Source organism: Rhipicephalus sanguineus, chromosome 2 (assembly GCF_013339695.2).
Source record: "Rhipicephalus sanguineus isolate Rsan-2018 chromosome 2, BIME_Rsan_1.4, whole genome shotgun sequence".
Taxonomy (NCBI): Eukaryota; Metazoa; Arthropoda; class Arachnida; order Ixodida; family Ixodidae; genus Rhipicephalus; species Rhipicephalus sanguineus.
Genome location: NC_051177.1, coordinates 168,021,616 through 168,048,433, shown reverse-complemented (window position 1 = coordinate 168,048,433; position 26,818 = coordinate 168,021,616). Strand labels below are relative to the sequence as shown.

The 26,818-nt window shown below is 47.7% G+C and overlaps 1 protein-coding gene across 1 annotated transcript; it reads right to left on the bottom strand.

The window, feature by feature from the left end:
- Positions 1–22,422: 22,422 nt before the first annotated feature.
- On the bottom strand, positions 22,423–25,230 carry LOC119382027 (histidine-rich glycoprotein-like). Its single transcript, XM_037649766.1, has 2 exons — positions 25,002–25,230; positions 22,423–22,856 (listed from the first exon to the last, which is right to left on the bottom strand). Exons 1-2 carry the CDS (start codon positions 25,228–25,230, stop codon positions 22,423–22,425), a joined length of 663 nt encoding a protein of 220 aa, XP_037505694.1.
- Positions 25,231–26,818: the final 1,588 nt, after the last annotated feature.

The window sequence follows — 26,818 nt, the reverse complement described above, 5'->3', positions numbered from 1 at the left end:
TGTGGGTGATATGTGTGCAGCGAGAAACTGCTCATGGCTGGTTTCCTACTGTCTGGTAAAGGCTTCTTCGAAGACAATTGCAAACGCTCAGCGCTATTACCTTGGGAGAAATGAGCGATGTAGAAATTAATAATTTGCAGAATAAGGGGTCATCCTTATCTTTCGAGCTTTATGAAGAGTGGTTTGCAGACGAGCATGATACACAACTGTTCAGTGAACGATAGGAGAAGCACTTGGCTGAGGTTGCTGTACGATACCGGTAGCTGACAGACGCTAGGCGCGTCTACACAAGTGACTCCGAGCCATGATGACCGAGCGAATGCCCATTGCTTTATTCCCTTCAACCATATATAGAAAGCATGGCGCGTAGCGCCCTCTGCATCTCTCCCCCGAGATATGCACACAACAGAAACACGACACATCACAAGTCAAGTCTTTTCGGAGTCTTGACTCGGCGACCAAATCTGGTGACTCGCACTCCGCATTCATTGGAGACTTGTGGCGTCGCTGTTGCCGTGGCGTCTGTAACGGTGGCTTGATCTTCGTGCCCCTCGCTGTTTTCCCTCGATGCTGGCTCGTTGAGTTGACTCGTGGTTGGGTCCGAATAGGGCACTAGATGCACCCTATTACGCACAAGCACCGCGGTTGGTGTTTCCACGACGTACGAGCGGGGCTTCGAGGCTGGGCTGAGAACGCACGCCGTTTCCTTGATGTCTCTAACCCACACCGTGTCCCCTGGCTCCAGCGGAGGAAGGACGGTCGCAGCACGACGGCGATCAAAGTCTTTCTTCTGCCGCGTTCTTACCTCCTCGTCTTGGCACTTGACAACGTCAGGGGCAGGCCACTTCGGTTCCAGGCAATCCGCTGGCTTGGGAAGCCTGGTTCGCAGGCTACGGCCCATCAGTAGCTGCGCTGGGCTAAACCCTGTGACGCCTGCAGTGTCTCTGTAAGACAGAAGTGCCAGAAAAGGGTCATCTGCTTTCTCGAAGATTTCTTTGACCGTGCGCACCATCCTTTCTACTTCCCCGTTAGACTGCGGGTAGTTTGGACTCGAGGTGATGTGTTGGAAGCCATAGTGCTTCGCAAAAGCTGCAAATGCGTGTCAAGCGAACTGCGGTCCATTGTCGCTTCGTACAACTTCGGGGATGCCGAAACGAGCGAAAATACTTTTGACAGCATTGATAACCGCCTCAGAGTTCGTGCTTCGCATGTAGATGACTTCAGGGTAGCGAGAACGATAATGAACTACTAGTAGGTAGTTGTGTCCGCTGTGACTAAATAAGTCCATTCCTACTTCTTGCCATGGTTGCGCTGGAGTTTTCGTTACAACCAATGGCTCACTTCGTTGCGCTCGTGTGGCTGCTCACTGCCTGCAGCGACTGACTCTGTCCCGTATTTGCTGCGAAAGTCCGTACCACCACACGGAATCCTGTGCTCTCAGCCGGCATCGGTTAATTCCCTGGTGGCCTTCATGGATAAGTTCGAGCGTATCCTTTTGCAGCGAAGTCGGGATGACAAAGCGATTGCCTTTTAGCAGGACGCCGTTGCACAAAGAGAGATCGCCTGGATGGTTCCAGTATTTCTTGATGTGCTCCGGAAGCCTGTCTCGACGAGGCCAGCCCTGGGTGCAGTACTTGACGAGCTGGTTGCATTCACCATCCTGTTCTTGGTGCATGCGGACATCATCTGCAGTAACCAGCTTCGTGTCAATGATCGCTGCAACTTGGAATTCCACGAACTCTTCTACCACATCCACCAGATTGATCGACGGCTTCTCGTCCGGAGCCCTTGAAAGAGTATCCGCAGTGGCCAGCTGTTTGCCCGGAACGTAGACCACGTTTAATTGGTATCGCATAAGTTTGATACGGAACCTTTGAATACGTGGAGGCATCGTGTCGAAGTCAGCGTTTCCAAGTAGTGTCACCAGTGGCTGGTGGTCGGTTTCCACCGTGAAGTGTAGGCCTCGCACGTACTGGTCAAAACGGTGCACCGCCCATGCTACCGCCAACGCTTCCTTTTCTGTTTGGCTGTAGCGTTGTTCTGCATCGGTTAACGACCGTGATGCAAACGCTACCGCGCGTCGCTCCCCCGATGGTTGTTGTTGCATAAGAACAGTTCCCAATCCAAATGAGCTCGCGTCGCATGAGACAATGGTATTACGACCGGGATGATACTTCGCGACGCAGAGGTCCGAGGTGAGCATCTCCTTGACCCGATTAAAAGCGGTCTCTTGAAGCGGCCCCCATTGCCATGCATTTTGCTCGCCCAGCAAGGCGCGAATAGGGGCGGTAGCCTGCGAAAGGTTGGGCAGGAAGCGACCAATATGATTAACCATGCCGAGGAAGTGTCTAACACCAGCAACGTCCTTGGGTGGCTCCAAGTTGCGTGGGGCTTCGAGTTTGCTGGGACTCGGCGAGATACCGTTGGCATCGATGATTACACCCAGAAACTCTACTTTGTCTTGACCGAAGCAGCACTTCGACTTGTTGAGTTTAATTCCGGCTCTCCTCAGACGTTCAAGAACCTCCACAAGTCGCTTGTCGTGCTCTTCTCGGTCTTTTCCAAAAACCAGGATGTCGTCGATCATGTTGACGACGTTCGGTTGTCCTTCGAGAATGCGAGCCATTTCTCGCTGAAAGTACTCCGGTGCCGAGGTCAGGCCGAAAGGTAGACGACAGTAGCAGTAGCGTCCGAATGGCGTGATGAATGTGGTGTACTCTTGGCATTCTTGGGACAATCTCACTTGGTGAAATCCTGCTGTCGCGTCGAGTTTGGAGAATACCTTTGCGTCGCCCAGTTGCCCGAGAACCCATTCGACCGTTGGAAGCACGTGCCTTTCACGGAGAACTTCCTTGTTTAGCTTTGTCAAGTCCACACATATTCGGATGCCGCCTGATGCCTTCGGTACTGCGACCAGACATGCACACCACAGCGTCGGCTTCGTAATACGCATGATGACCCCTTGTTTTTCCATCTGGTCCAGCTCTTGCTTCACCTGGTCGTACAGAGGAATGGGAATTCTTCGAGGTACACTGAGCGCAAATGGCTTGGCATTTGGCTTGAGCCTAATAGTGTACTCCTCCCCCACGGTAACAAGTCCATCGAAGATATCCTGGCTAAGGGTGGCGTCGCATGATGAGCTGGCTGGCTTTTCCAGTCGCTGTGCGGCGTCCACGAATTTCACAACTCCCAATGCGAGTATAGCAGGGTAGCCCAGCAGAGGCGTAGACTGCGAAGGCATGACATACACTGGCTGTACGCAGGTGCGGCTCTTCCACTCCAACATAGCTCTGAATTGGCCAGACACATTTAAAGGTTAATTTCCAGGACCTGTTAGATGACCTTCCGGTTTTTCGAGTTGAGATGGCACTCCCGGAAAAGCGCTTGGAACGACGGTAACTTCCGCTCCTGAGTCGACTTTGAACTTGAGCGGGACGCCGTTCACGTGAACCCAAACGAACTTGGCGTTTGCTTCACGACTGGTCTTGACAGCATGCATCTCGATGGCATGTGACTGTCGGCTGTGCGAACGCTGCTTGGCTAAGCAAACTGCTTCAAAGTGCCGTTTCTTTTTGCAAAAATTGCAAACTGCTTTCTTGGCAGGACAAAATTCCCGCTGATGCGCTTCACGTCCACAGAAGTGACACAGTCCGTGCGTCGCATAAGAAAAAGGGGTTTCTCTTGATGCTGACGTTCGCTTATGGGATTGCCTTTTCGCTGGCTTGTGCTTCGCTGCATCAACGGCGACTGGTCCAGATAATTGGTTTGCGCGTTCATATTTTTCTCTTTCGGCATCTTCATGCAGACGTGCATGCAGGAGCGCTTTGTCCAGCGTCAAGTCAGAAGTGCGGCAGAGTTGTTCTGATAACCTGCTGTCCAACAAGCCGACGATAAATCGGTCTCGAACGAGCCTGTCCTCGACGGACGCTGAGCCATAGTTGCATCTTTTGGCAATGTTTCGCAACGCAGAATAAAAAGCATCGACGCTTTCGTCTGCTTGCTGCGTCCGCTTGTGAAAACGATAACTCTCATGAACTTCGTTTAGCGGGTGAACAAAATGCGAGGTGAACTTGCTCTTCACAACGCTGTACGACAGAGCTTCTTCAGCCGTCAAGTTGAAAGACGCTAGCACGCGTCGAACATGAACACCCATGCAGTAAAGAAGCGTTCGTACCCGAACCTCGTCGGTAGCTCGCTGCATTCCTGTAGCGTAGGCATAGTCCTCGAACTGCTCAATCCAGCTGGACCACGCACTTGGGTCGCTGAAGTCGAAGTTTGGTGGCTGCTGGAGTCCAGGTACCTCGGCAAACGCAGCGTCGGGCGTGTCTGCCATTACAGAGAGCGAACGGCGGCCACTTCTGACACCATGTACGATACCGGTAGCTGACAGACGCTAGGCGCGTCTACACAAGTGACTCCGAGCCATGATGACCGAACGAATGCCCATTGCTTTATTCCCTTCAACCATATATAGAAAGCATGGCGCGTAGCGCCCTCTACAGTTGCCGTCTTTTTTTTCTTTTTTTTAGGCTCGGGGCTAGATAAGACCATGAGTTAGTGAGAAAAAAGAAGCATTGGAGGATGTATTTGTACATTTTTATCCAAATGTACACATTTTAAATTGAGCAATATGAAAATGGACGAGATAATAAACTTGTCATCGGTAAGGAGCTTACCGAGATACTTCGCAAACGTGAAGACTGTGAGTTTATTCTTAGTTAAACCAGTGCGGTGTCGTATAAACAGACCAAAACATAGGGTACGAGTACATAGTGGTTGTAGTGTGTGGCTTGTGCAGTATTTATTTATTTATTTATTTATTTATTTATTTATTTATTTATTTATTTATTTACTTATTTATTTATTTATTTATTTATTTATTTATTTATTTATTTATTTATTTATTTATTTATATGAAAGTATCTTGCATGGCCACGTGGGCATTGGGTAAGGGAGGCGTAACAGATATGGCATACACAAAAGGCATAAACCAATTTACATGAAGATGGTTACGGTACCTCATCTTGGACTCCCACAATGAATTCACATTTTGTGAGCTGCACTGTCGATATTTTCTTCTGGATCAAATACTACTGACATTTAGGTCGCTGCCGATTCAGAGGCGAAAACGAGGAAAACTTTTTAGAATAACTTCGGACGGTGGGGCAAGGCCTTCTACGAGCAAGCCTAGATCATGAGAGCATAACACACCTACCTTGCGAACGTGGAGGGGCTTTGTCCCGGAGGCGTCGATAGCGGCACAATACACAAAAGGTGATACAGGCGATGAGACATACGAAATGCACGAGATGAGATGGAGACAAAGCATCAGCACTCCGTGAACACACTAACCGTTTCAATGCGTTGACAAGCACGATAAATTATTTCCTTAAAGTCATCAGCGTGGTGATTAACACGCTTTTATCTTAAAGGGACACTAAAGAGAAACAATGAATTGGTTTATATTGATAAATTGTGCTCTGAGAACTCTAATGTCGTTAATTTTGCCATCATTGGTTTAATAATACAGGAGAAAATGAAGTTCAAAGTTTCGATTTTAAATTTCGCGCCGAAATCTCCCCTCGTGACGTCAATGATTTCAAAGTGTATTTGTCGCATTTTGGCGCCATTGGCACAACAAAATGACCCCCAACTTGGTATGTTAAGTCTATGGCCCCCTCAGAGGACAATGTACTTCATTTTTACCGGTTAGGAACTACGTAGTTTCTAGTAGGCGCCGTCAAAACATGTGACGTCACGGCGAATGGTGCGGAAACTTCTAGGTGGCGTCTCCACCCACATTTTGGTTTTGCGCGTTTTCTCGCTCACTAAGCGTCTTCTTGAAGTGAGCATGGTGTTTTTGGCATCGTGAAAGAGTACTTTATTAAAATGGGAAAAATCGTTTTGCACTTTAGTGTCCCTTTAATACTTTCACTTGCGTACACGGCATTCTCTCGCATTTCTATCCCTCGCGATCAGGCCTGCGCCTGTGGCGCGTTGCATAGAGAGAGTATGCGGCACTCGTACTAGATGCTCAATGCAGCTGTCAGAGCACTTTACTTATATATTTACTTACTTAATCTTTCTTTACATGTATAATAATTTCACATGTCCTATTTGTAGTGGGGACCAGTTATGTTAATAAAACACCTGTGCAACGGGCGAAATGCTAACCTTTAGCATTACCTCTTACGAACAACAACCAAATTTGCTTGCCTAACATCATGTATTTCATGAGGCTTTGCATAGCGCCGACGGAATGCTGCCGAGTCGCCGTTCAATTGAATGCGGGCCTACGATATTTTAAGAAACAGCTGATCGACCACAATATTGTACGTATAGACTGGAACAAGCATATATAGATGGTTGCTGTTGCAACTTTTACTATGATCATTCCTACAACCTACCTACAAACATTCCGAAATTACCGGTTGCTGCATTGTAACGTTTTTCTTAACGTTTCCTCAATAGATGTTCCTGATTGGTTGAACGAACTGGTCAAGAAATGAGAAAACGAGAGTACACGTGTAGACGACGAGGGTGTGCAGGTCTGCACCATTTTCGGACGATCATCCTCTCACCTATAAGTACTCATCACCACCGCTTGGGTGTGAGCAGTGGGACTCAGGCTCGAGGGTCAATAAACAACAGTCTTGCGGCCTGAACGTAGTCTCACAAGTGGTGGAGGTCCTGTCTGGTCCCTAAGTCCTCTCGCTGTACCGGTCCCGATACGACTTCCACTACAATACACCCCTGGAGCTCCGTTCAGGTCACCCTTCGCAACAACAGACCTAGGCAATGTCACAAGACGAGCGCCCCAACCGCGACGATCCCGAGGGGAACCCTTTCCTGCTTGGTCACCACATCTCAGAAGGGTCCACAGGTCTTCGCTAACCTTCGGAGGCCGACGTTGAAGACTGGTTGGAGCAGTATGAGCGCGTGAGTGCACTCAACCACTGGGACGACTCTGCCAAACTCACTCGCGTTGCCTTCTAGCTGACAGGTGCAGCCATGGCTTGGTTTTTAACCACGAGCTGGACTTCATGAATTTGACCTCATTTAAACACCAGTTACGACAGATTTTCGAGAAACCTTCAATATGCTCAGACAGTGAGCGGAGCGTGTCTAGCAAATAGGCGAGACCCGCACTTGTTACATAGATGTCATCGGCCTTTTTCGCCGCGTGAACAACTCAATGACGAAGAATGACAGGGTCCGCTTCCTGCTCAAAGGCATTGGGGTTGCGGCATTCGATGTCCTTGCAGTGCAGAATCCTACTGCAGTCTCAGAAGTTATTGCCACGTGTAAGCGCCTTGATGAACTCCATCTGCTACGTGTGCAGCCTGACACATCTCATCTGAGCGCAACCAATGACAGCGAGCTACGCGCGTTGATTCGTTCCATCATACGAGAGGAACTTCCCGCACAAGCTATGTCTTGTCCACTCGAGCTCGTGCGACGACTTCCGGCAGCAGCCTCCGAAACATCGTCAGGGAAGAAGCTGCTGCCATGACGTGCGCGGAAGTTCCCAGGGATGACCCTGCACCTACGCAAACGTACGCTGAGGTTGCAGCCCTCGCACCTCCTCAGCAGACACCACCCTACGCGCCCACAATGCACGGTTCGGTGAACGTTCTGTCATCGCGAACGTCGCTTCCGTCTCCCAACGCCTGGCGCCCTCCTCGACCGATTTGCTACTATTGTCGAGCTGTGGCATATTCGCAGGTTTTGCCGGCACCGGCAACAAGATGAAAGACGGGGATTCCTATGAAATAGATCACTTTCGTGGTGCGATTCCTCAACATGGTCACTTTCACCAAACTACAAACGTCGCTTACCATCTCCGCAGAGCGTCGACGGAGCCGATGCTTCCCGTTTCCCGCGTCGCCGCTCTCAGTCACCCATGTGCCGCTCCTCTTCTCCCCTTCGACCAGCTACTTCAACCCGGGCCATCGCCCGCAAAACTAAATAGTGCAGCTTCCGCATGGAAAACTGCATCATTCGGGCTTTGTCAAACTCACGCGCAGCAGCTCTCAAATGTACTGTTGGTATGTGTTGAAGGCGCATAGACTCAAGCATTTGTAGACATATGCAGCTTTTCTGGACACCAGCGGCCTAGGTCGCGTGAACAACACCACGTGGCGTATCGACCTTAAAGAATTCAAAAGTCCCGCCATGACGTATGCAGTGACGCGGCACTAAATAAAAGAGAATCAAAAGAAACAGTACACGCGCCCCGAGACTGTCGCTTCACCTCGGTGCGCAGAAAAGAGAGCGCTGTTTGTCGGCGTTATCTCGACGGCAGCGACTGGAAATGAATTGGCAGTTTTTCTAGACGTGCCATGCCAAATGTCTGGCCGTTATAGACGCGCCCGCGATACATCAAGAGAATCGTGTTTCGTTTGTTTGTTTGTTTGTTTAGTTTTTTGCGCTGCCGTACCGGTGGGATATTGGAGTAGCATGCTGCTTTCCAAGTTTCTTTTTTCAGCCATTATGTTCAACCATTATGTTTGGGTACGAACAGGATATTGTGGTTGCATAATAACCAAATTTCCTTTGGTGTACCACTTAGGGGTTGCTCGTTTGCTCCTTGCGTTACCTCAAATTAGAACTGGATAGGTTTGAGAACGCTAGGAATGAGAGTAAAGAAAGGAAGTTAAAGATTTGTTTTCATTTAGTTCTTATCGAAATGTGGCTGCCACCGCAAGCTTGGCACCGTCTAAGCGGGTGTGCAAAAATGATACAGTCGTTGAAAGATGATCTTGTACACCAGAAAATGTGAACTTGGTTAGTTTTTATGTTAGGAATGAACGTATAGTAGAACATATACGACCGACGTGTTGTGTAATAATCTCTAGATCTGCCGTATATCCCGCCTAAAATAGGCACTTATCTATCATAATTGTATTTCTTATTTTTCTTTCTTTTTTCTATTTTTTCCCACAGTCCACCGACTCATATACTGGAGGTGATTGTCTTGAATCCCGTTGGCGCAGATACAGCAATAGGTTACTCTAATGGGCTGGAAGCTCTCCTGAAGCTCTTCTTTCATGTTCTGTAGGTGCAGTCTCTTTCAACTTTGCACTTCAGCAAGCACAGAGTCGATCATGAATCACCTACTGGCCTTATCGTCCACTTTGATCAGCACAATGAAATTCAGAAGAGCTAATATTGGTGTTTCAGCGCTCACAACAACGATTGTCAACGCAACATAATATAGTAACTATTCCTACAATATCTCAAAACCACTTCTTTATTCTGTATCACTCCTGCTGTAGAATACAAATTGCATTTCACTTGCTCGACAACGGGTCACAAGACACATCAGAGAAAAGCGAACCCTTTAGTTCCCCCTTCTTTCGTTCACTCAGCATATGAAAATTTCTTCAGCTGTGAGTGGAGCTCCTTCTGTTGCCACGAAGATGTGCAGGCGTTCCAAAGGAAATCTTAAGCCTTTCTTTCCAGGTGGTTCCCTTAAGAGAACGATGGCGTTTATGCACACAGGAATTTTGATTAGTAGTTTTTCGCTCGTAGAAATGACTGAAATATACCAGTCTTCAGCCAGATAAAGCCTAGCGAAATCTGCTTTTTCCCATAATATCTACTGCTTTTTAAGCAGTAGTCTTCTTCCTCTGAAAGCCCAACGGAAAATGACCCATGTCGAATGGAATGATTACAGCTGTGCTCGAGGGTATTCAAAACCGGAGCGTCTTTTTGTACTTCATGATCCAAATTTCAGCCACATATATAATCCTGGAATCTTCGGGCTTGATAAGAATGTCAAAGCTGCGAAGACATTCCTGGTTGGGGTTCTTTTTTTGGCTCAAACGTGCAGGCCCACCTTGAAAGTCCCTTCCACTGTATCGGGTAGGTTTGCCTCTATTGTAGATAAGGAAAGCATAGTAAAATAGACAGTAAGAAATATATAATTCAATATTAAATTTTATTTCAACATAAAAGTTGCAATAGAAATACGCGCAAAAGGGACTAAAAAAATTAATAATATTTCAGAAGACACGCTAACTGGCATGTAGCCTCGACTTTAATAATAGGGATATCTGAACTCAGGTCTGAAGTCTGGTTAATGCGCATCGATAGCACAGTGCTATCGTAGATGCACGCGTTTTAGAAAACACCCTATAGACATGGTATTCCCTCTCAGCTTCGTCTGAGTGGAAATAGCTCAAAGAATGAAATTGCTGTCAGTCTGATAACATGTTATTTTTTTTCTTAGATTAGGTTTTTTAAACGCACGTGTGCTGTACAGCGCAGAGCCACCATTTAGGGCAGATTTGGTAGTGACGCGGAAATTACCTCCTTGATAGTGAGAAAGTTCAAATATGTATACAGGATAACCTTCTCAATATTTACTTATGGACAAATATTTGTGATCGTGGAACATGAGGTGAGCATGAGTGAGGTCACGCCTTTTTAGAGTAAATACTTACTCTATCACTATATATATTCGCGATGTGCTTTCCTTAAGAGACTGATAACCGACCCAAATGTATCACAAGACCCTGGCTGTGAATTACGAAGACATAAACGAGCTTTTTTTTTCACCATGAGATTAGGATTTGTATTGTTCAATTGCGCTTTGAAAGTCACAAAGGCATTTCGCGTTGCCTGACGGGCAAGCATTCGTAGTGCACGAATGAGATGTGCAGAATGCTGTACGCAGTCCGCTGCTATTTACTGAAGAAAAAAATGCGTTTAAAATTAATCCGCACGTTATTAGGGATTCTCGCTTCATTCTGTGCTTATCAAAAAGTAAAAGGAGTTGACGTTGAGAGGCGGCGTTGCCTTCGCCACTACTAGTGAACGCATGTCGAGCAAAGGCGCATGCGCGCGGCGCTTTCTACATAGAATGAACTTCCAGGTAGCAGACCTTAAAACCGGAAAAAATGCATTCCATAACGTTTGGGCTGTGGCACGGGCGTCGCAAGACACTGACGTAGGCGGTGTCACGGCTGAAACGTTACTAAAGGCATCTTTTCTTTTTTTAGTGAGTGCTACCCGCAAGGCATTCTCTGCACTCTCTCTCACACACACACACACACACACACACACACACACACACACACACACACACACACACACACACACACACACACACACACATATATATATATATATATATATATATATATATATATATATATATATATATATATATATATATATATATTGTTACATGCACAGCAAAGGTTTAAATGGGGTGTTTAATGAGCACAGAGGCACAAAAGACTGTGATGATCTCAGGAGCAGCATATATATATATATATATATATATATATATATATATATATATATATATATATATATATATATATATATATATAATGCATCACCGACACGTTAGTCATAAACCTGAGGCGAACAAGCAAGACGAGCTTGATCTGTTCATTAGTTTGATGAACCGTGATTAGGCTTGGCTCGGGAACACAGTGCGCAGGGCAATCTAGTGAGCGTCGAATACTTGGCTCATTGAATCGGTAAGCAGAACTGTAAAGTGAAAAGCGCTTGTTAGTTTTGAAGTCTTCCTCGCTGTTTTCATTCACTCTGTTGTACATTGCTGCTAACATGGGTACCTGTTAACGGAAAGTCAGCAGTAAAGACAACATGGATGTGTCCATACCTGGACTTCCCTCTCAGTGATTACTCTTTGAACGGCGTGAAGTGGCATTGCGGCAACAAAGGCAGTGTGTAAACGGCTAATATTCCCGATGAAATTACCTATGCTGATCAGGGGGGAGGTGATTCTTAAAAGGAAGAAGGAAAGAAAAATGAAAATTGGGTGTGGAGTGCACGATAACTGTCTCTCAAGTGAGGACACCTCAACCGATACACTCACGGGGGATTGGGGATTAAAGGGACAGTGTGAGTGAAAAGAGTATGGTAAAAGAAGAAAAAGAAAGGTATGAGTGGAAAAAACAGTGAGGGGGTGGGGGGGGGCAGGAGAACGGGCGTCCGAGTCACCGTGGTGAGCGGCTAGAAAATTCGACTAGGCCGGCATCCTCGAGAAAAGCGAGTAGGGCCGCAAGGGCTGATCGGCGACGGTGCACATGGCCGGTGGGATGGAGCAAATCATGTACGGTCGCACACGGCAGTCCGACGAGGCGGTACTTCATGGCGAGCCGCTTTCGCGCAGTGTTGAGAGAAGGACAGTCAAACAATAGGTGGCACAGGGTTTCGATCGCGCCGCAATCGGTGCAGTTCGGTGCAGCGGCGCCGCGAAGACGATGCCTGCCTTCCGCGGGCCACACAGAACCGGTCCTCAGGGCAAGAAGAAGCGCGCGCTCGCGGCGAGTGAAACCAGTGGCTGGGATCAGAGGAGGGGGGTGTCCGGAGGCGACCCGTGCGTCAGGATGCTCGCGCACCAGCTCCCGGCGAAGGTTGTTGCGTGCCGAGTCGAACGAGCTGGCGTAATCCGTCAGCGAAGTCTCGGCGGAGTGTGCTCGTTTTGCGAGTTCGTCTGCAGCCTCGTTGCCCGCGATGCCGACGTGTGAAGAGAGCCACTGAAGGACCACATCACAGCCTCGTTCCTGGAGGGGGGGGGGGGAGGTGATTCTTAAAAGGAAGAAGGAAATGAAAATGGAAATTGGGTGAGGAGTGCACGATAACTGTCTCTCAAGTGAGGACACCTCAACCGATACACTCACGGGGGATTGGGGATTAAAGGGACAGTGAGAGTGAAAAGAGTGTGGTAAAAGAAGAAAAAGAAAGGTATGAGTGAAAAAAAAAAACAGTGAGGGGGTGGGGGGGCAGGAGAACGGGCGTCCGATTCCTGGAGGGCCAGCAGGCTGAGAGCGGCACGCTGAGCAAGAAGGGGGCCTCGTTCCTCCCTCGCGAGCTGGCGGAGGGCAGGTTTCGAGTCGCAGAAGATTGCTGCGCTCGTGACGGCCGGCGAATTGCGCAGGAGGTCTGCAGCCAGCTGGAGCCCGACTAGCTCAGCTGTTGTTGAGGATGCACAGTATCGCAAGCGGCACTGTCGTTCCGAGCTGAGCTGAGGGGCTATGCAGGCGGCCGCGGCTGAGCGATCCTGCAGGACGGACCCATCGGTGAACACCTGTGTCCTCCCGGCCAGGTCCTCATACATCCGCGCCGCGGCCTCCTGAGCAATGGCACTGAGGGGGGTGTGGCGTTTGATGAATGGCGACTGATGGGAGCAGCGTACACTAAAGAACGTGTTGAAAGGGTGTCGTTTCGCCTCACAAAAACAGTCCTGATATCGTACATGCCTCTCTATTGCATTATCGCCGCGCGCCCGGCACTTCCAGGTCACGAATGGCGTGCACGTTATGAGAGTGAGACAGCATTCTTCATAGGAAAGTGGCGAGTACCGAGAATTCAAGAAAGCAAACGCAAGCCAGCAGCAAAGCAGCCGGTTGAAGATCTCTCCGTTGTTGCTATGGCAACGGCGCGCGCGGCCGCGCTCGCTTCCGAGTCTGCTTGCCTACCGTTTCGCCGTCTGTTCCGTGCACACCGGTCCCCGCCGCCGGCCTGCGCCAGTCAGCGAAGGGGGGGGGGGGGTAAGGGGAGGGAGCACTTGCTGAAGGCCTTGACAGTTTGAGAGAAACACCTATTCTCATTATTCTTGTCGGTAAAACACCACCTCCGTCAAACTTTTGGGAGGGGAGGCGGACCCCAGGGGCATACCCCCTAGCCACGGGCATGGGCTCTGGACTCCTACGTGGCCCCGGTCGGTCTATGAAACTTCTTCCGAAGTACCACGGCCCGTACCGTGTGGTCTAGCAAGCCTCGTACTTCATATACGCCGTCAAGTCGCTTGAGACTTATTGTAATCAAACAATGTCGAGGCATGAGATTGTGCATATGGACCTGCTAAAGCCTCACTGTCACTGCGCAGCTGTCCGTAATTAGCCAGGGACGGCTATTTTTACAGCGAAAGCTGTTATGAGATCATTTCACCGGCCGTTTTTGGTGCCGTAGTTGTCCGCCGCCGCCGCCGGTGTCCGTAACCAGTATCGCTCGAAATAAGAAAAAAAAACTAAATAAGAAAAAAATTCCAGGATGGAACGAGGTTCGAACCTGGGCCCTCTGTGTGGGAGCCCAGTATTCAACCTCTGAGCCATGCCGGTGCTTGAAACTGCTTTGCAAAAAGGTCCTATACAGGCTTCATGTCGGGAAGGAACCACATTAGCATATGCAATATAGCGTGGTAGAAGAGTAAAATAAGCACGAAGCGTCGCACAACGCGAATTATGTAACCAGGCGTCATACAATGCGAATTGCGCAACGAGTAGTTTGTTGAATGCTTCCAACCCATTACAAAGAGCTCTGCCATAATTCTTCATCGTCATCACGCACATCATCAACAAAGCGCGCATAATGCCTTACATGCGTTTAGCAGGTACCACGGCGGTCTGTAAAATGACGAAAAATGGCACAGTGCCTTCTAGCCTACTTCTCAAAAATTACAATGATTTATAGCGTAGTGGGTTCCTCGCAAGTGCACTTCTGTTGGTTGCCAAGGAAGCCCATAAGGCTCCCATGATCCATTTCCTCAGGGTCTCAATAAAGTCAATTCTCTCTCTCTCTCGCTCTACGTTTCTCCGGTTAAAGTGTGTTATAAAGCGTGGTGGGACAGTTAAATAACGACCGGGCGTCACACAATATGCGTTACGTAACTAGTGGGTCGTTTAAAGCTTCCAACCCATTACAAAGGGCGCAACCATAATTATTCATCGTCATCAACCGCCGCATCAACAAACTGCACATAATCGCTTACATATGGTACCTCGCTTCTCCGCAGTACAACGAATAATGTCGTGCTGGGTGCTTCCAAACTTCCCAAAAATTACGCTTTGTGGCGTAGTGGGTACGTTGCTAATGTACCTGTATTGGTAGCCACAGGAGAGTTTATAACGCGCTCTAGAAAAGCCGCTCTTCCAGCTTTCGTTGTGACTGTGCTGCGCTTTCCGCGCAGGCCTGGCGTTTTTTTTTCGGAGGGGAAGTAAATGTAATGCAAAAGAGCGGCACACTTGCAGAAGGGGAGAACGCCGCTCCCGTAGAAAAAAGGCGACGATTCGACAATACAAGCTTTGCGTTTGTTCTACTATTACTTGTTACGTTTCTGCGTTGTCTTTAATAGTAGAGTACTTCTTTAAAACGCTTCATTATAATATAAATGGCTGCTCTCATGCTTGCCTTGGTTTCGTTTTGTATTGACTTCTTATGGTTGAGGTTAACTAAAATCTGGGTTCCTTTTCTTCGTTATAGGGTATTGGATTGCGTGGTAATAAATAATAAAACATTAGAAGTTTACTTGCTCCTTTTCCAGAAGCGAAACAGAAACTGCAGCAAATATCCTGGGTGCAATGCTCCGGCGAAAAAATAAGCATCTAAATCTTCAGCAGCGTTGTACTAGTAATAATAGTTGCTGGAGTTCTACGTGCCCAAACCATAATATGTTTATGAGGCGTGCCGTAGAGGAGGGCTGCGGAAATTTCGACCACTTCAGGTTCGTAACGTGCATCTGAAACCAAGTACACGAGCCTCTAGCATTTTCGCCTCGTTCAAAAATGCTGAGCCGCCGTCAAATCTGTGCCCTTTGGGTCAGCAGCCGAGCACTGTAACCGCTGTGCCACCGCGTTAAACATATGCAATTCTGAGAGAGACAAAAAAGGAAGAAAAAACCGCATTGGGATTCGAACCCAGGCCCCAGCGATTGCGCGCAAACAGCCAGCACGGAAGATCAGCCCATTCAGCCACAGCGCGCGACGTCCAGCCCGTGATACGATAGCTATTATAAAGATACTACGGTCAAACTCTCCTTGCAACGCTCCTTGCAAGTGTCCCCACCTTCCAAAGAGCAGGAACGGAATGCAAAAGTGAAAACAGCTGCTTTCTGTTTGCACAAATTCGCTGTAGACCATAATTCGATGTTTCAAAGCGTAAGGAACGAGGACGACATTGGAAAACACACACAGCGCCGAAGTTACAACTGGCTATATTTTCAAACTTACGGCAATGTATATGCGCTCTTCACCAGGAAAGAAAGATGAATATAGCAAATGAAGCATACAAAAAAATCCAGAAAAAATCGTAGAAGCCCAACAAATTTTGAAACGTGATAAAAAGTGCACGAGTGCAGCTTCGCTTGCTCTTTCAAGCAACGAAAGTGAATTTCTCGTGGTCGTAAAATATATGTCATATCGATGATGGGTTGCTGTTTCCTGTGACTACAATTTTTGTACACCAGGCCTGCACTTGTCGCGTGACCAAACTCACGTAACATCGCACAACATCTACTTATGTGACAACAATCACGTAACAACTAGCCACGCGACTAAAAATTACGTAAAATCACGTAATTAGTCTCGCGACAAAAATTCCGTTACGTCACGTAACTATTGACGTGACGTGTTGGCGCCAAAAACTTCGGAACAATCGGGTGGCGTGGGACAACCTCAGCATCTGCACTGGACTCTAATAAAGATGTACTTTCTCTCTCACGTGACTAAAATCCCATCACGTAACTACTAGTGACGCGACATTTCCTCTTCAGAACTACGCAACAAGTGCGTAGTTTGGGGAACCGACGGAAAACTGAGAAGAATAGAATATCCAAGCCTAGCCATATCCTATAATACTATACTAGCAACACGTTTGCACCTCTATAGCAATAGCTTGGTATTACTAGCAAAACCTTAGAAGAAGCTAGGTCGAACCCTAGCTCCGCTCTCGGTTCCAGCCTTGCGCTACGAGTACATGCTGCGCAGATTTTTATTTACAGATGTTTAAAATGGCATCTTATTGCGGTACGTTGAGGTGGGCTGCGAGTGCGTGCGAAAAGCTGCTGAATCACAGGATCAAAGCTTTGGGGAATTCCCCAAAGCTTTGATCCACACACGTCATATCACACGGACCTATCCGATGCAGCGCACAGTGCTTTGTGATGTTAAAGGAGAAGGCATGCTGGTCTTTTTCTGTTCACGTAGCGTGATAGATATGACAAGAGATGAATAAAAATCCCAGTTTCACCGCAAGGGCGATGCAATGAGTGCGATAGCAACAAATGAAGTAAAGCTGGCAGCTAACTATTCTAGATCCAGTCTCGCGTAACGCTACAAAATGTTGCTGTAACAGGACACAGCCACTCCATGTAGGAAAGGGGATTTCCACAGTCTCTTCGCGTTGAGAGCGCAGCATTTGGAAGGGTATAGGAGCCGTCCGCTGATGCTTGTCGAGATAGCGATTTTGATTTCATTTAAGTTAGGGCGAAATCACTGCACTGCTGTTTGAAAAAGAACAAATATTGTTTCCTATACTTTGATTGGCTTAATTATCTGTTGGTTTCATTAGTAGTGTCTAAAACAAAAGGACCCCTCGAAAAATCCCCTTCTTTCGTTAAGATTACGACAGACACTTGCGTTAGCCCTAAAGTAAAAAGCAACTGCAAAAACATCTAACTTTGTCATTTAATTACTATGCCTCGCATGTCTGAGCTTATTTCGCGTCCTTTACGTGTCTGAATTGTAGGTACTTGAGAAGATCGTAACGACATCATGAGAAGGGAGAAGTAAGTTTCCACCACAATACGCGTACGAAACTTCGAAAGAGCTTTGTTAACCATGCATAACTTGATCGGGCGTTCTGTTCCTTAGGACGTTTATAAAAGAATAAATCAAGAATTACAAATGTAGATCTGAACGATCTGATACGCGTGGAGTGTTTAAACACACTAAAAAAGTCATATAATAAAGAGAAAAAGAAACGGCAGCTCAAGATTGCAGTCAAAAACCGAAACCGAAACTAAAGCTATTTTGTTTTGTTTCGGCGGTGACATCTTGAGGGAAGCTGTGGAACTAAGTCACGGGCTGAAAAAAAAGGTGATCCGACGCCAGGAATCGAACCGATGACGGCGTGGTAATGACGCGCTCCGAACGTGAGCGCTAAGCTCACTCGGCCACGGACGACGCCTCGTCACCTGTGGTTAGCAAGGGTTTATCAATTTACCACAAACATTTGAACGACCGCGCTTAAAAAAAACGCGTTAGGGAACAATGTTATGCCAATTGTGGCAAGTTGAGAATGGCTTCAAACGAAAGCTGAGTGGCAGGACTACATGTGATTTCCTGACCATTAACATAACTTGCTTAGTTTAACGCCAGTGACTGTTTTTGTCTCGAAAAGCAGGCCACATTTTTCGCCGTTTCTATAGACTCCCATTGTACAATCGTTAGCTGCTCTGGGAACAAAATTGAAGCTTACTGCAACATGATCGCTGCAGTCCTCTCGTGCGTGTAGGTGCCCAGAAGCGCTCTGTGGTCCGCGTTTTTTTAACATTCACCCTCTACACTTAATTATCCGGGAAAAACTCGCCAGTTACATTGAAAACGCGCTAGCTTCGCGCCGGGGCCGCCAGGGGCGCTGGCTGCTATGTGTCCAAAAAAAAAATACCGAGGGTAAGCGAGTACAAGTACCTCAGAGAATGGGTAAATGAGGGGGATAGATATATGGAGGTACAGGAGAAAGCATCGGTAGCAAAGGGAAAGATGAATGCTGCAATTATGAAGCACAGAGCTTTATGGGGATACAATAGGTACGAGGTGCTTCGAGGGCTGTGGAAGGGTGTGATGGTCCCGGGGCTTACATTTGGGAACTCAGTGGTGTGCATGAAGCCAGAGGTACAATCAGGAATGGATGTAAATCAAAAGACGGCGGGCCGCCTCGCGTTGGGCGCTTACGGGAAGACGACAAATGAGGCTGTAAAGGGAGATATGGGATGGACAGGCTTTGAAGTGAGGGAATCTCAGAGCAAAATGAGATTCGAAGAGAGGCTGAGGAAAATGAAGAAGAGTAGATGGGCAGAGAAGGTTTTCAGGTATTTGTATAGAAAAAGCGTTGACACGCAGTGGAGAAAAAAAAGCTAGGAGGCTCACCAGTAAATATACGGCTAGCAGTGTGGGCGATATGGCAACAAGGAGCATTAAGCGGAAGGTCGGAGAGGCGGAGAGGACTTATTGGATGACCGTGATGGAAAAGAAGCCGGCTCTGAGTAACTACCGAAAGGGAAAAAACGAAATAAGGAGGGAAAGGTTTTATGATAATTCAAGGGGAAGCGCTTTACTGTTTGAAGCAAGGTCGGGCTGCCTTAGAACGCGTAGTTATAAAGCGAGATTCAGTAACGAAGAAGAACAATGTACATGCTGCGGGGGAACTAAGGAAACGATGGAACATGTACTGATTGAATGTGGCGATATTCACCCAGGTATACGTGTGGGCACGAGTCTACAGGAAGCCTTGGGTTTTAGGGACAACATTGGAAAGCTGAACACGTCCGCGATAGAAATAAGTAAGAAACGGTTAGAGTATTGGTGGCAGAAAGGTAGAGATAAAGTACAAAAATAAATAATGGGGAAAAATAAGGTCATTCTGCCTTAAGAGGCAGAGAGATGGACCGTGAATTTATATTTTTTTTGTATAATAACATAGATTTAATCAATGTGGATAAGGTATTAGGCCAACATAAAACCAGGAAGGTTTTTTTTTTCTCTTTTTTTTTCTTCGTGCCTGGTGGCAGACATGTCACCGCCCCGTTATAAAGGGGACGCTCATAGTATCCATCCATCCATCCACAAAAGCTGGGTATGCACGTGTACAGCGCTTTGCGCCGTTAGTATTGAACTGTGTTCTCGCTAGCGAAAAGTAAGAACGCCAAACAGTGGACCTCCCTACATATATGTACTTATGCGACTATGCGAGATGCGAAATTTATGCGGCTATGCGAGATGACTTGCGCTGAAGATATATTTTGCAAAAATAAGGGGTAGGCACCGGAACAGGATCGCTTAACGGAGGCTGGTATGCTGCTATAGAAAAAAAAAGTCACAAACAGATATTAATGCAAAAATGTTCCAAAAGCCGGGAGAGTTCATGATTAAAAATATATACTCCGAGTTAACACAACAAAATATAACAAAAGCTACACAGACGTTTCGCCACCTATGGGGGTGGCATCTTCAGTATGAACTGGCACCTAATGATCGAAGGTCACCCAGTCTATTTCCAGTCTCGTATATCTCTATACACATCCGGTAGGGGGCCACGGTTGTTGTTGAACGCCGACCTGTCACGGCAGATGAACCACGGCTCGAGAAGCTTTCTCTTGCCCCACCTTCGATCCCGAGCCAGCGTCGTCGCATTACTGAAGTCGAAGACATGCCCCGTCGTCCAGCAGTGTTCGACGAATTCGCTCTTGGAATGTGTGGCATGGGTGGCTTTGGCGACGTCCCATTTGGGCTCGTTGAGCCTCGTTGACCGCCTCCTGCCTGTTTCGCCGATGTAGGTGGCGTCGCAGTCCCCGCACGGTACCTTGTAAACGACCCCGCTTTGATCGTTCGCAGGGGCGCGGTCTTTGGGCTTGGTGAACACGTTTCTCAAGGTACAATGAGGTTTGAAAACGGTTTTAATGCCGAGCGGACGAAGTGCTCTCCGAACAGAATCTGACACGCCCTGAACGTAAGGAATGAAAAGAATGGATGTTGTTTTTTTCTCGTGCCGCACTCCTTGTTCCCCCTCGCATACGTCTCATGGTGTCGTTGATAAACGTCCTCGGATAATGCCTTTGCTCCAACGCACCGACCACATTTTCCATCTCATGTCGCCGCAAGTGCTGATCAGAACAAAGAGCACCACAACGGGACAAGAACGTCCTCACGACGGACCGTTTGTGCTCGGCCGGGTGATGTGAGTGGAAGGACAAAAAGCCTCCGGTATCGCATTGTTTCCGGTACACTGTTGTTTCCATCCCGCCATTACAAGCCCTGCGGACAAGTATATCCAAACGAGTGATGCTATGCGCACGACGGAGTGCACCGCTGCCGGAAATGGCTGGGTGCACGACGACGTTCTTTCTAGGGAACGATGCTGGCTCACGTAAACCCCTAGATCTAGGGATTGGTGCTGGATGAGCTGTTGTCAACGCGTACGGAATTTATTAAGGCGACAATTGAACTGTTGCGCTTTGAAACAAAGTCCGTGCCCGAGGTTGAGTTCGTGAAGACGTTAATTGAACTGTTACACTGTGAATCATCGTCCGTACCAGAGGTTGAGTTAATTAAGACGGTAATTGAAGTGTTGCACTCTAAAACAGATGTTAAGTTCATGAAGACGGTAATTGGACTGTTACAACTCAAAAAATCGCCAGTGCCCGAGCTTGAGTAGTGGCTTTGCGTTCGTTTCGCAATATGTCGTATGCGCACAGGTGCTGCACGACGATGCGGCCGTGTCCTATTGTCGTTTCAGCCGTACAGTACAGCCAATTCGCGCAGTTTGCGCTGACAGTCATGAGCGAGCTGCGACTCTCGCAAAAGACCTAACGCCTTTGGCGTAGCGACATCGGCACGTAGAAAATGCAGAATAAACCCAAATCTAAATTCTCTTACTAATGTCATTCGATACAGCATATTTAGGACGCCGTAGAATTGCATGTCTTTGTTTGGATTGAATTTGATAGTAATAACCGCGTGGGAAAGTTTCAACGCACTTTTTTCGGGCTCACATCAAGCAAAACATGATATTCTGTTGACCACATACTTTGAATCAAATCTGTTATGTCGATCACACATGCAGTGCACATATACAAAAACTAAAATAAGGCACACTGCTTCACACCAAAGCTGCTGAAATTTTGTGCTTTTCAGCAGTACAAATTTTATTATGCCTTTACACTAAATGTTGCCGTTGCCTGTACAGGGCCTGCAAAACCACAACTTCTTCTTTGTGTCAGCTTGCTTCACTGCAGCACAAGTCCTGCACAGAAAGAGTATAAATGTTACATTGGCCATTTGACATCAGCATATGTAATTCATACCAGTGAAACCATTCTAGGCAGTGGTCACAGCAAATCATTTTTATCTCGCCACTGTCTTGTTCCTTGCAGGCGTAGCACAACCACAGTTCATTTTTTTTTCTTGATGTCAACTGAAAGGACAATAGGACACATTTTAGACGGGTTGTGCGGGAAACAGCATTACAATATATTTTCTAGTACAGACAGTACACACTAATTGTATTCTCATAATTACCTGCAGACGTAAGTAGGTGTCAGGCATCATCCGAAAAGTAAGGCCCCAGTTGCCGCATCTGAACTCGATAATCCAAAAGTGCACTTGACAGGAACTCTGGCCGTACTTCTACATCAGCCTCATTAATGATGTAGCCCCGGTTTGCATTATAGATGCCTCATTAATCATTAATCAGCCTCATTAATGGTGTAGCCCTGAAAGAAGCGCCACATTAGTATGCGTTAAGAGCACTTTATCCAGAGTATTTACTCACGCTTGTGTTGAGCCACCTCAGTCAGCCGCGCAAATGGTGTTGCAGCCATTTCTGACTGTTGCCTTGGCATTTTACTCTTTTGCACAGCCTTGTACTTTGGGCGCCCTCTTGGCTTCACAAGTGGAAGTCTGAGCTGTGGTGGTCTTGGGTTTGAAACAGAGGGGCTGAAAGGATCTTGCAGTGTGGAAGGTTCTTGTCTTGGCGTGGAGGGAGGTTGTGGTACCATGGAAGGGTCGTGTGGTAGCGGGGAAGGTTCTCGTGGTGCTGTGGAAGGTTCTCGTGGTAGTGGTGAAGGGGCTCGTGGTGCTGTGGAAGGTTATTTTGGTAGTGGTGAAGGGGTTCATGGTGCTGTGGAAGGTTCTCGTGGTAGTGGTGAAGGGGCTCGTGGTGCTGGGGAAGGTTCTTTTGGTAGTGGTGAAGGGGCTCGTGGTGCTGTTGCAGGTTCTTGTGGTAGTGGTGAAGGGGCTTGTGAAAGCAGAGAGGTGTGAGCTCTGCCGTTTGGCTGGTCAGCTTTAGGTTGCTCAACGTGGCAAGCAGAACCTGAGGACCTTTCCGTAAGCCATTCCGCAAGAACATTCTCAAGAACTTCAAGTCGGGCCGCAAAGACCTCATGTGGACAGTCAGCGAGGTAATCTGCTATTGTCTTCAGTGTCCTCATTGCATTATTAAATAGCTGGTTTCTGTTCATCTTATGAAATGCTGGCCCTGGCATGACTAGCAGTTCTGTGCTTTCCTGCAATGTATCGACATTCTCTTCATTGTTGTCAGCAGCCATTACATTGAGGTGATAGCTCTTAAACTACCGTGGTTTGATGAATTTAGACAGGTCAGGCACACCACCAGTTTTTTCACAAACAGCCAGAATGTGACGACAAAGAAGCCCCATCCTCGAAAAAGCTGTGCATGTGCATGTGGAAGTTTTCTCTGAAACTACACGCCACGTGCCACAAGAACTTGATACGTTATAAACAGCTGGTTCTAGTTGTCGTATCTCTGGAGGGGCTTTTTTGGCTTTAGCTGCTTCTTTGTAGACTGCGGAGCAAGCATACGGGGTTAACTGCTTGGCACACATGGCTTCAATATTGCTTGATGCTTCGTACGAGTAAAACGTGCATGTTTTCATGAGGCTTGCCCGATGCCTGGCTTCTTGTGAGAGTCCATCTGATAGCCTTACAATGCCCCTTAGTGCCTCGTACAATTTGTCGGACGATGACAAGATCTGCTTGATTTTGGCATTATGAGACTCCACTCTGTTAGTAGTGTTGTTGCCCGCAGTAAACTCCTTGTCTGGCCCACATGTCTTTGTATATTTCCCCAATTTTTTTCAAAGTAGGCGCATGCTTGACTATTCGCATGTAGTAAGAAGTCAGTCTGTGCCTCTTCAAATTTCTGTGAAGTAGGTGCATACACCAGTTCACTGAAGCTGCTGACTAGCCCCTCTTTTTCTTCAGCTGAATGTGTAAACTGTCCGACAGCTGTCCGGCAAGCTTTCATTACGTGAAACTGGCATAGCTGCACAGCAGGTCTTGAAGTGAACGCGCCTCGTATTGCAGATATTTCGGTGAAGTATTTATCCACAATGACGACATTAGTGCAAGCTGCCTTTGAATTTTCATTGACAGAAGTTTCAAGTAGCTTAGTGAAGACGTGCTGTTGTTCGGATGCAACGAAGGCATATGCCACAACATGGCTGGCACCTGCCCCATCTTCAACCATGAATACAAACAAGGCTGTTGCTAGGGTTACGTCCAGACGTAACTGTAGTCACCGCTATCGTTACGTCCAGATTAAAGTCCCTAGATTTTTCCCTGTTGCAGAGCAGGGAAAATCTAGGGACTCTAGTCCAGATGTGGCTTTCCACAAACGTGAGTACATTATTTTCCTGTTGCTCAGTGAAGGCCCTCTGCACCCTTCGGGCGCGGAAACCTAATCATGGCTTCGCCCTCGCTTCGCGAGTGCGGCCATTTCGCTAACGCTCAATGGCCGGTTGGCAGGGTCTCGGTCACGCGCTCTTGGCCGCTGTCGCGGCAACGCGCTGTTTAGCCCACGCACCTGCCCCTTTGGGGCAGGCGGAGGCGCACGTAACCCACGAGCCGCGTCGCGCTTCTCTGGCAACAGACTTCAGCAACACCTGAGATAAAAAAAGAAAAAAAATGCACCAGCAGCGAGGTTCGAACCAACGTCCTCGCAGTTCCCAGCACGACACGCTAGCCGCTGCGCCACTGAGGCCAATCGGTTCGGTAGGTCTAACGGGCTGTATTTGTATTGTCACGCTGGACGTAACTTTTAAGACTCGTTATTCTTACGTCCAGACGTAACTGCAACGGTCGTACCGTTACGTCTAGACGTAACGCTAGACACTCACTACAAACAAAGGCATCCTGTGCTTGTTCTATATGTGGCATCTAAGATGAAAACATCGGGATATCCCTCAAACATCCTGTCCATTTGTCTTGTTTGCACGTATAGAACCTGTAGCTCTTTGTTTTCATCAGTAATTGTGATAACTGTTGCCTTTTCTTTTTCTCGAAGGTCGCGGAACACTCATGAGGTTTTCTACATCATCTCCTCTCTTCATGCTAGTTTTCATATTTGTATCTCCTTCGCGATGATTACTTTTCCTGTAAAACAATTGAGACAAAAAAGGTGCAAGGCTTAGTCACAACCACAACGATGTGACTATATAGTGTTACCTGTGTCTCTCTTGAGTTTCTGTACGATGAGGCTGGGCCGCACGTTCAACTCAAGGAGCGGTTGCAAAACTTTGGCCTCGTGGTCGTTCAGCTTCCTGCACGCCGGATAGGAAGACAACATGTCGCAAGTGGTCTCGTGATTGTGCTCCAGCACGACACAGGTGACCTCCAGCTCTTGCCTTGCACGTCTGGCAGTAATTACTACTCTCGCCGGGCACTCCATCTTCATCGTTCTAGAAAAAGAAACAAACCGCGTGGTTTTACCTAGTACACGCACTCCTCTCAAATATGTATAGTACACGATGCAGCATTGAATAAGGGCCTGCGTTACCTCTGGTTTGGGCGCACTCCCGTGCCCCTTGTTCTCTGGGTACCGCCGTGTTTGCATGTGAACGTCGCGTTCGCGAATTTCAATCTTCCTTCCTGCTTTACAGCTCCGGATACCAGATGTGAGTTGACAGCATCCACGGACTTCGATGTCTTCTTAACAAACAGTGCGTTTGTCCGCAGCTGCAACTTGCGCAAAGCACTATAGAAGTCATCGTACGATGCAAACCGTGCACCAACCGTTACGTCCATGCTCACACGTGCGTAAACACCCGAGCGCATGTGACCAACTCAACGAACTGCCTTATCTGAGCACGAGGAAAGTCGTACTTTCAGCGAAGCTTCGTAGATGGCGCTAGCCGACAGCGTTACTACTCTCTCCCCATAGATGGCGCCGCATCGTCGTGCACCCAGTCATTTCCGGCAACGGTGCACTCCGTCGTGCGAATTGCATCACTCTATCCAAAAATGGCAAGGCATTGTCGTTCTCCACTTCATAGGTAAACTTAATGGCAGGATGTACGCCGTTCAGTGCCTCATGGAAAGCAACCAGATCTGCCCTCGTCAGGATGACGAAAGTGTCATCAACGTACCTACGGTACAGTTTCAACTGAAAAGGTAGAGCCTCCAGCGCACATGTTTCGACGTGCTCCATCACTATGTTGGCCATGGTGACGGAGACTGGACTTCTCATAGGGCACCCTTTAGTTTGGTGGTAAACTGTGTTGTTGAAACTGAAGTACGTTTGTTTCAAGCAAAACCGCAACAAAATTACGATCGCCTCCACCGACATCGACGTACGACTTTGCAAATTTCTATCCTATTTCAAACGGGCCTCCGCAATCTCAGTTGCCAGAACAACAGGGACATCTGTGAATAAAGAAACAACATCAAAAGATACCACCACATCATCATCATCATCAAGCTGCCGCGTACGCACGACAGTTGCAAATTCCCGAGAGTTTTTGACTGACCGGCCATTGTTCTCGGTTAACGGTCTCAGCAACACAACCAGAAACTTAAGTTATAAGTTGATGACCCAATGAAGGACACGATAGGGCGAAGAGGACAGCCCTGCTTGTGAACTTTGGGCAGCCCATAAATCGTTGGCTTGGCCCCATCCAAAGAAAACAGTCGGCGGTACAACGCTTGATCAGTGCTTCCCTTGTTGCGCAGTGCCCGTAACTGCTCCACCAGTTGTCGTTCTGATTTTGCTGTCGGGTCACGGGTCAGCTTCACAAAATGCGAGGAATCGCTCAAGATGCTGCACATTTTCTCCTCATAGTCCCTTCGGTCTAGCAAAAGGTTATTAGATTCAACTTCCTCGACGTCCACGTTAAAGTAAACGACGGGTCCTTGACTACTAAGGTTTACAAAAAGCAGCAGTACCTTCACTTCGATAGTTGTCACCCTCGTCACTGCAAGACGAGCATCCCATACTCGCAGGCCCACCGATTCAGAAGAACTTGCTTTGAGGCCAACGCAAATAA

Coding starts and splice junctions, on each gene's coding strand:
- LOC119382027 (XM_037649766.1), bottom strand. CDS start 25,230: ATGAAGATGGAGTGCCCGGCGAGAGTAGTAATTACTGCCAGACGTGCA. Junction 22,857..25,001: donor GAAACTCAAGAGAGACACAG/GTAACACTATAT, acceptor GCTTACGGAAAG/GTCCTCAGGTTCTGCTTGCC.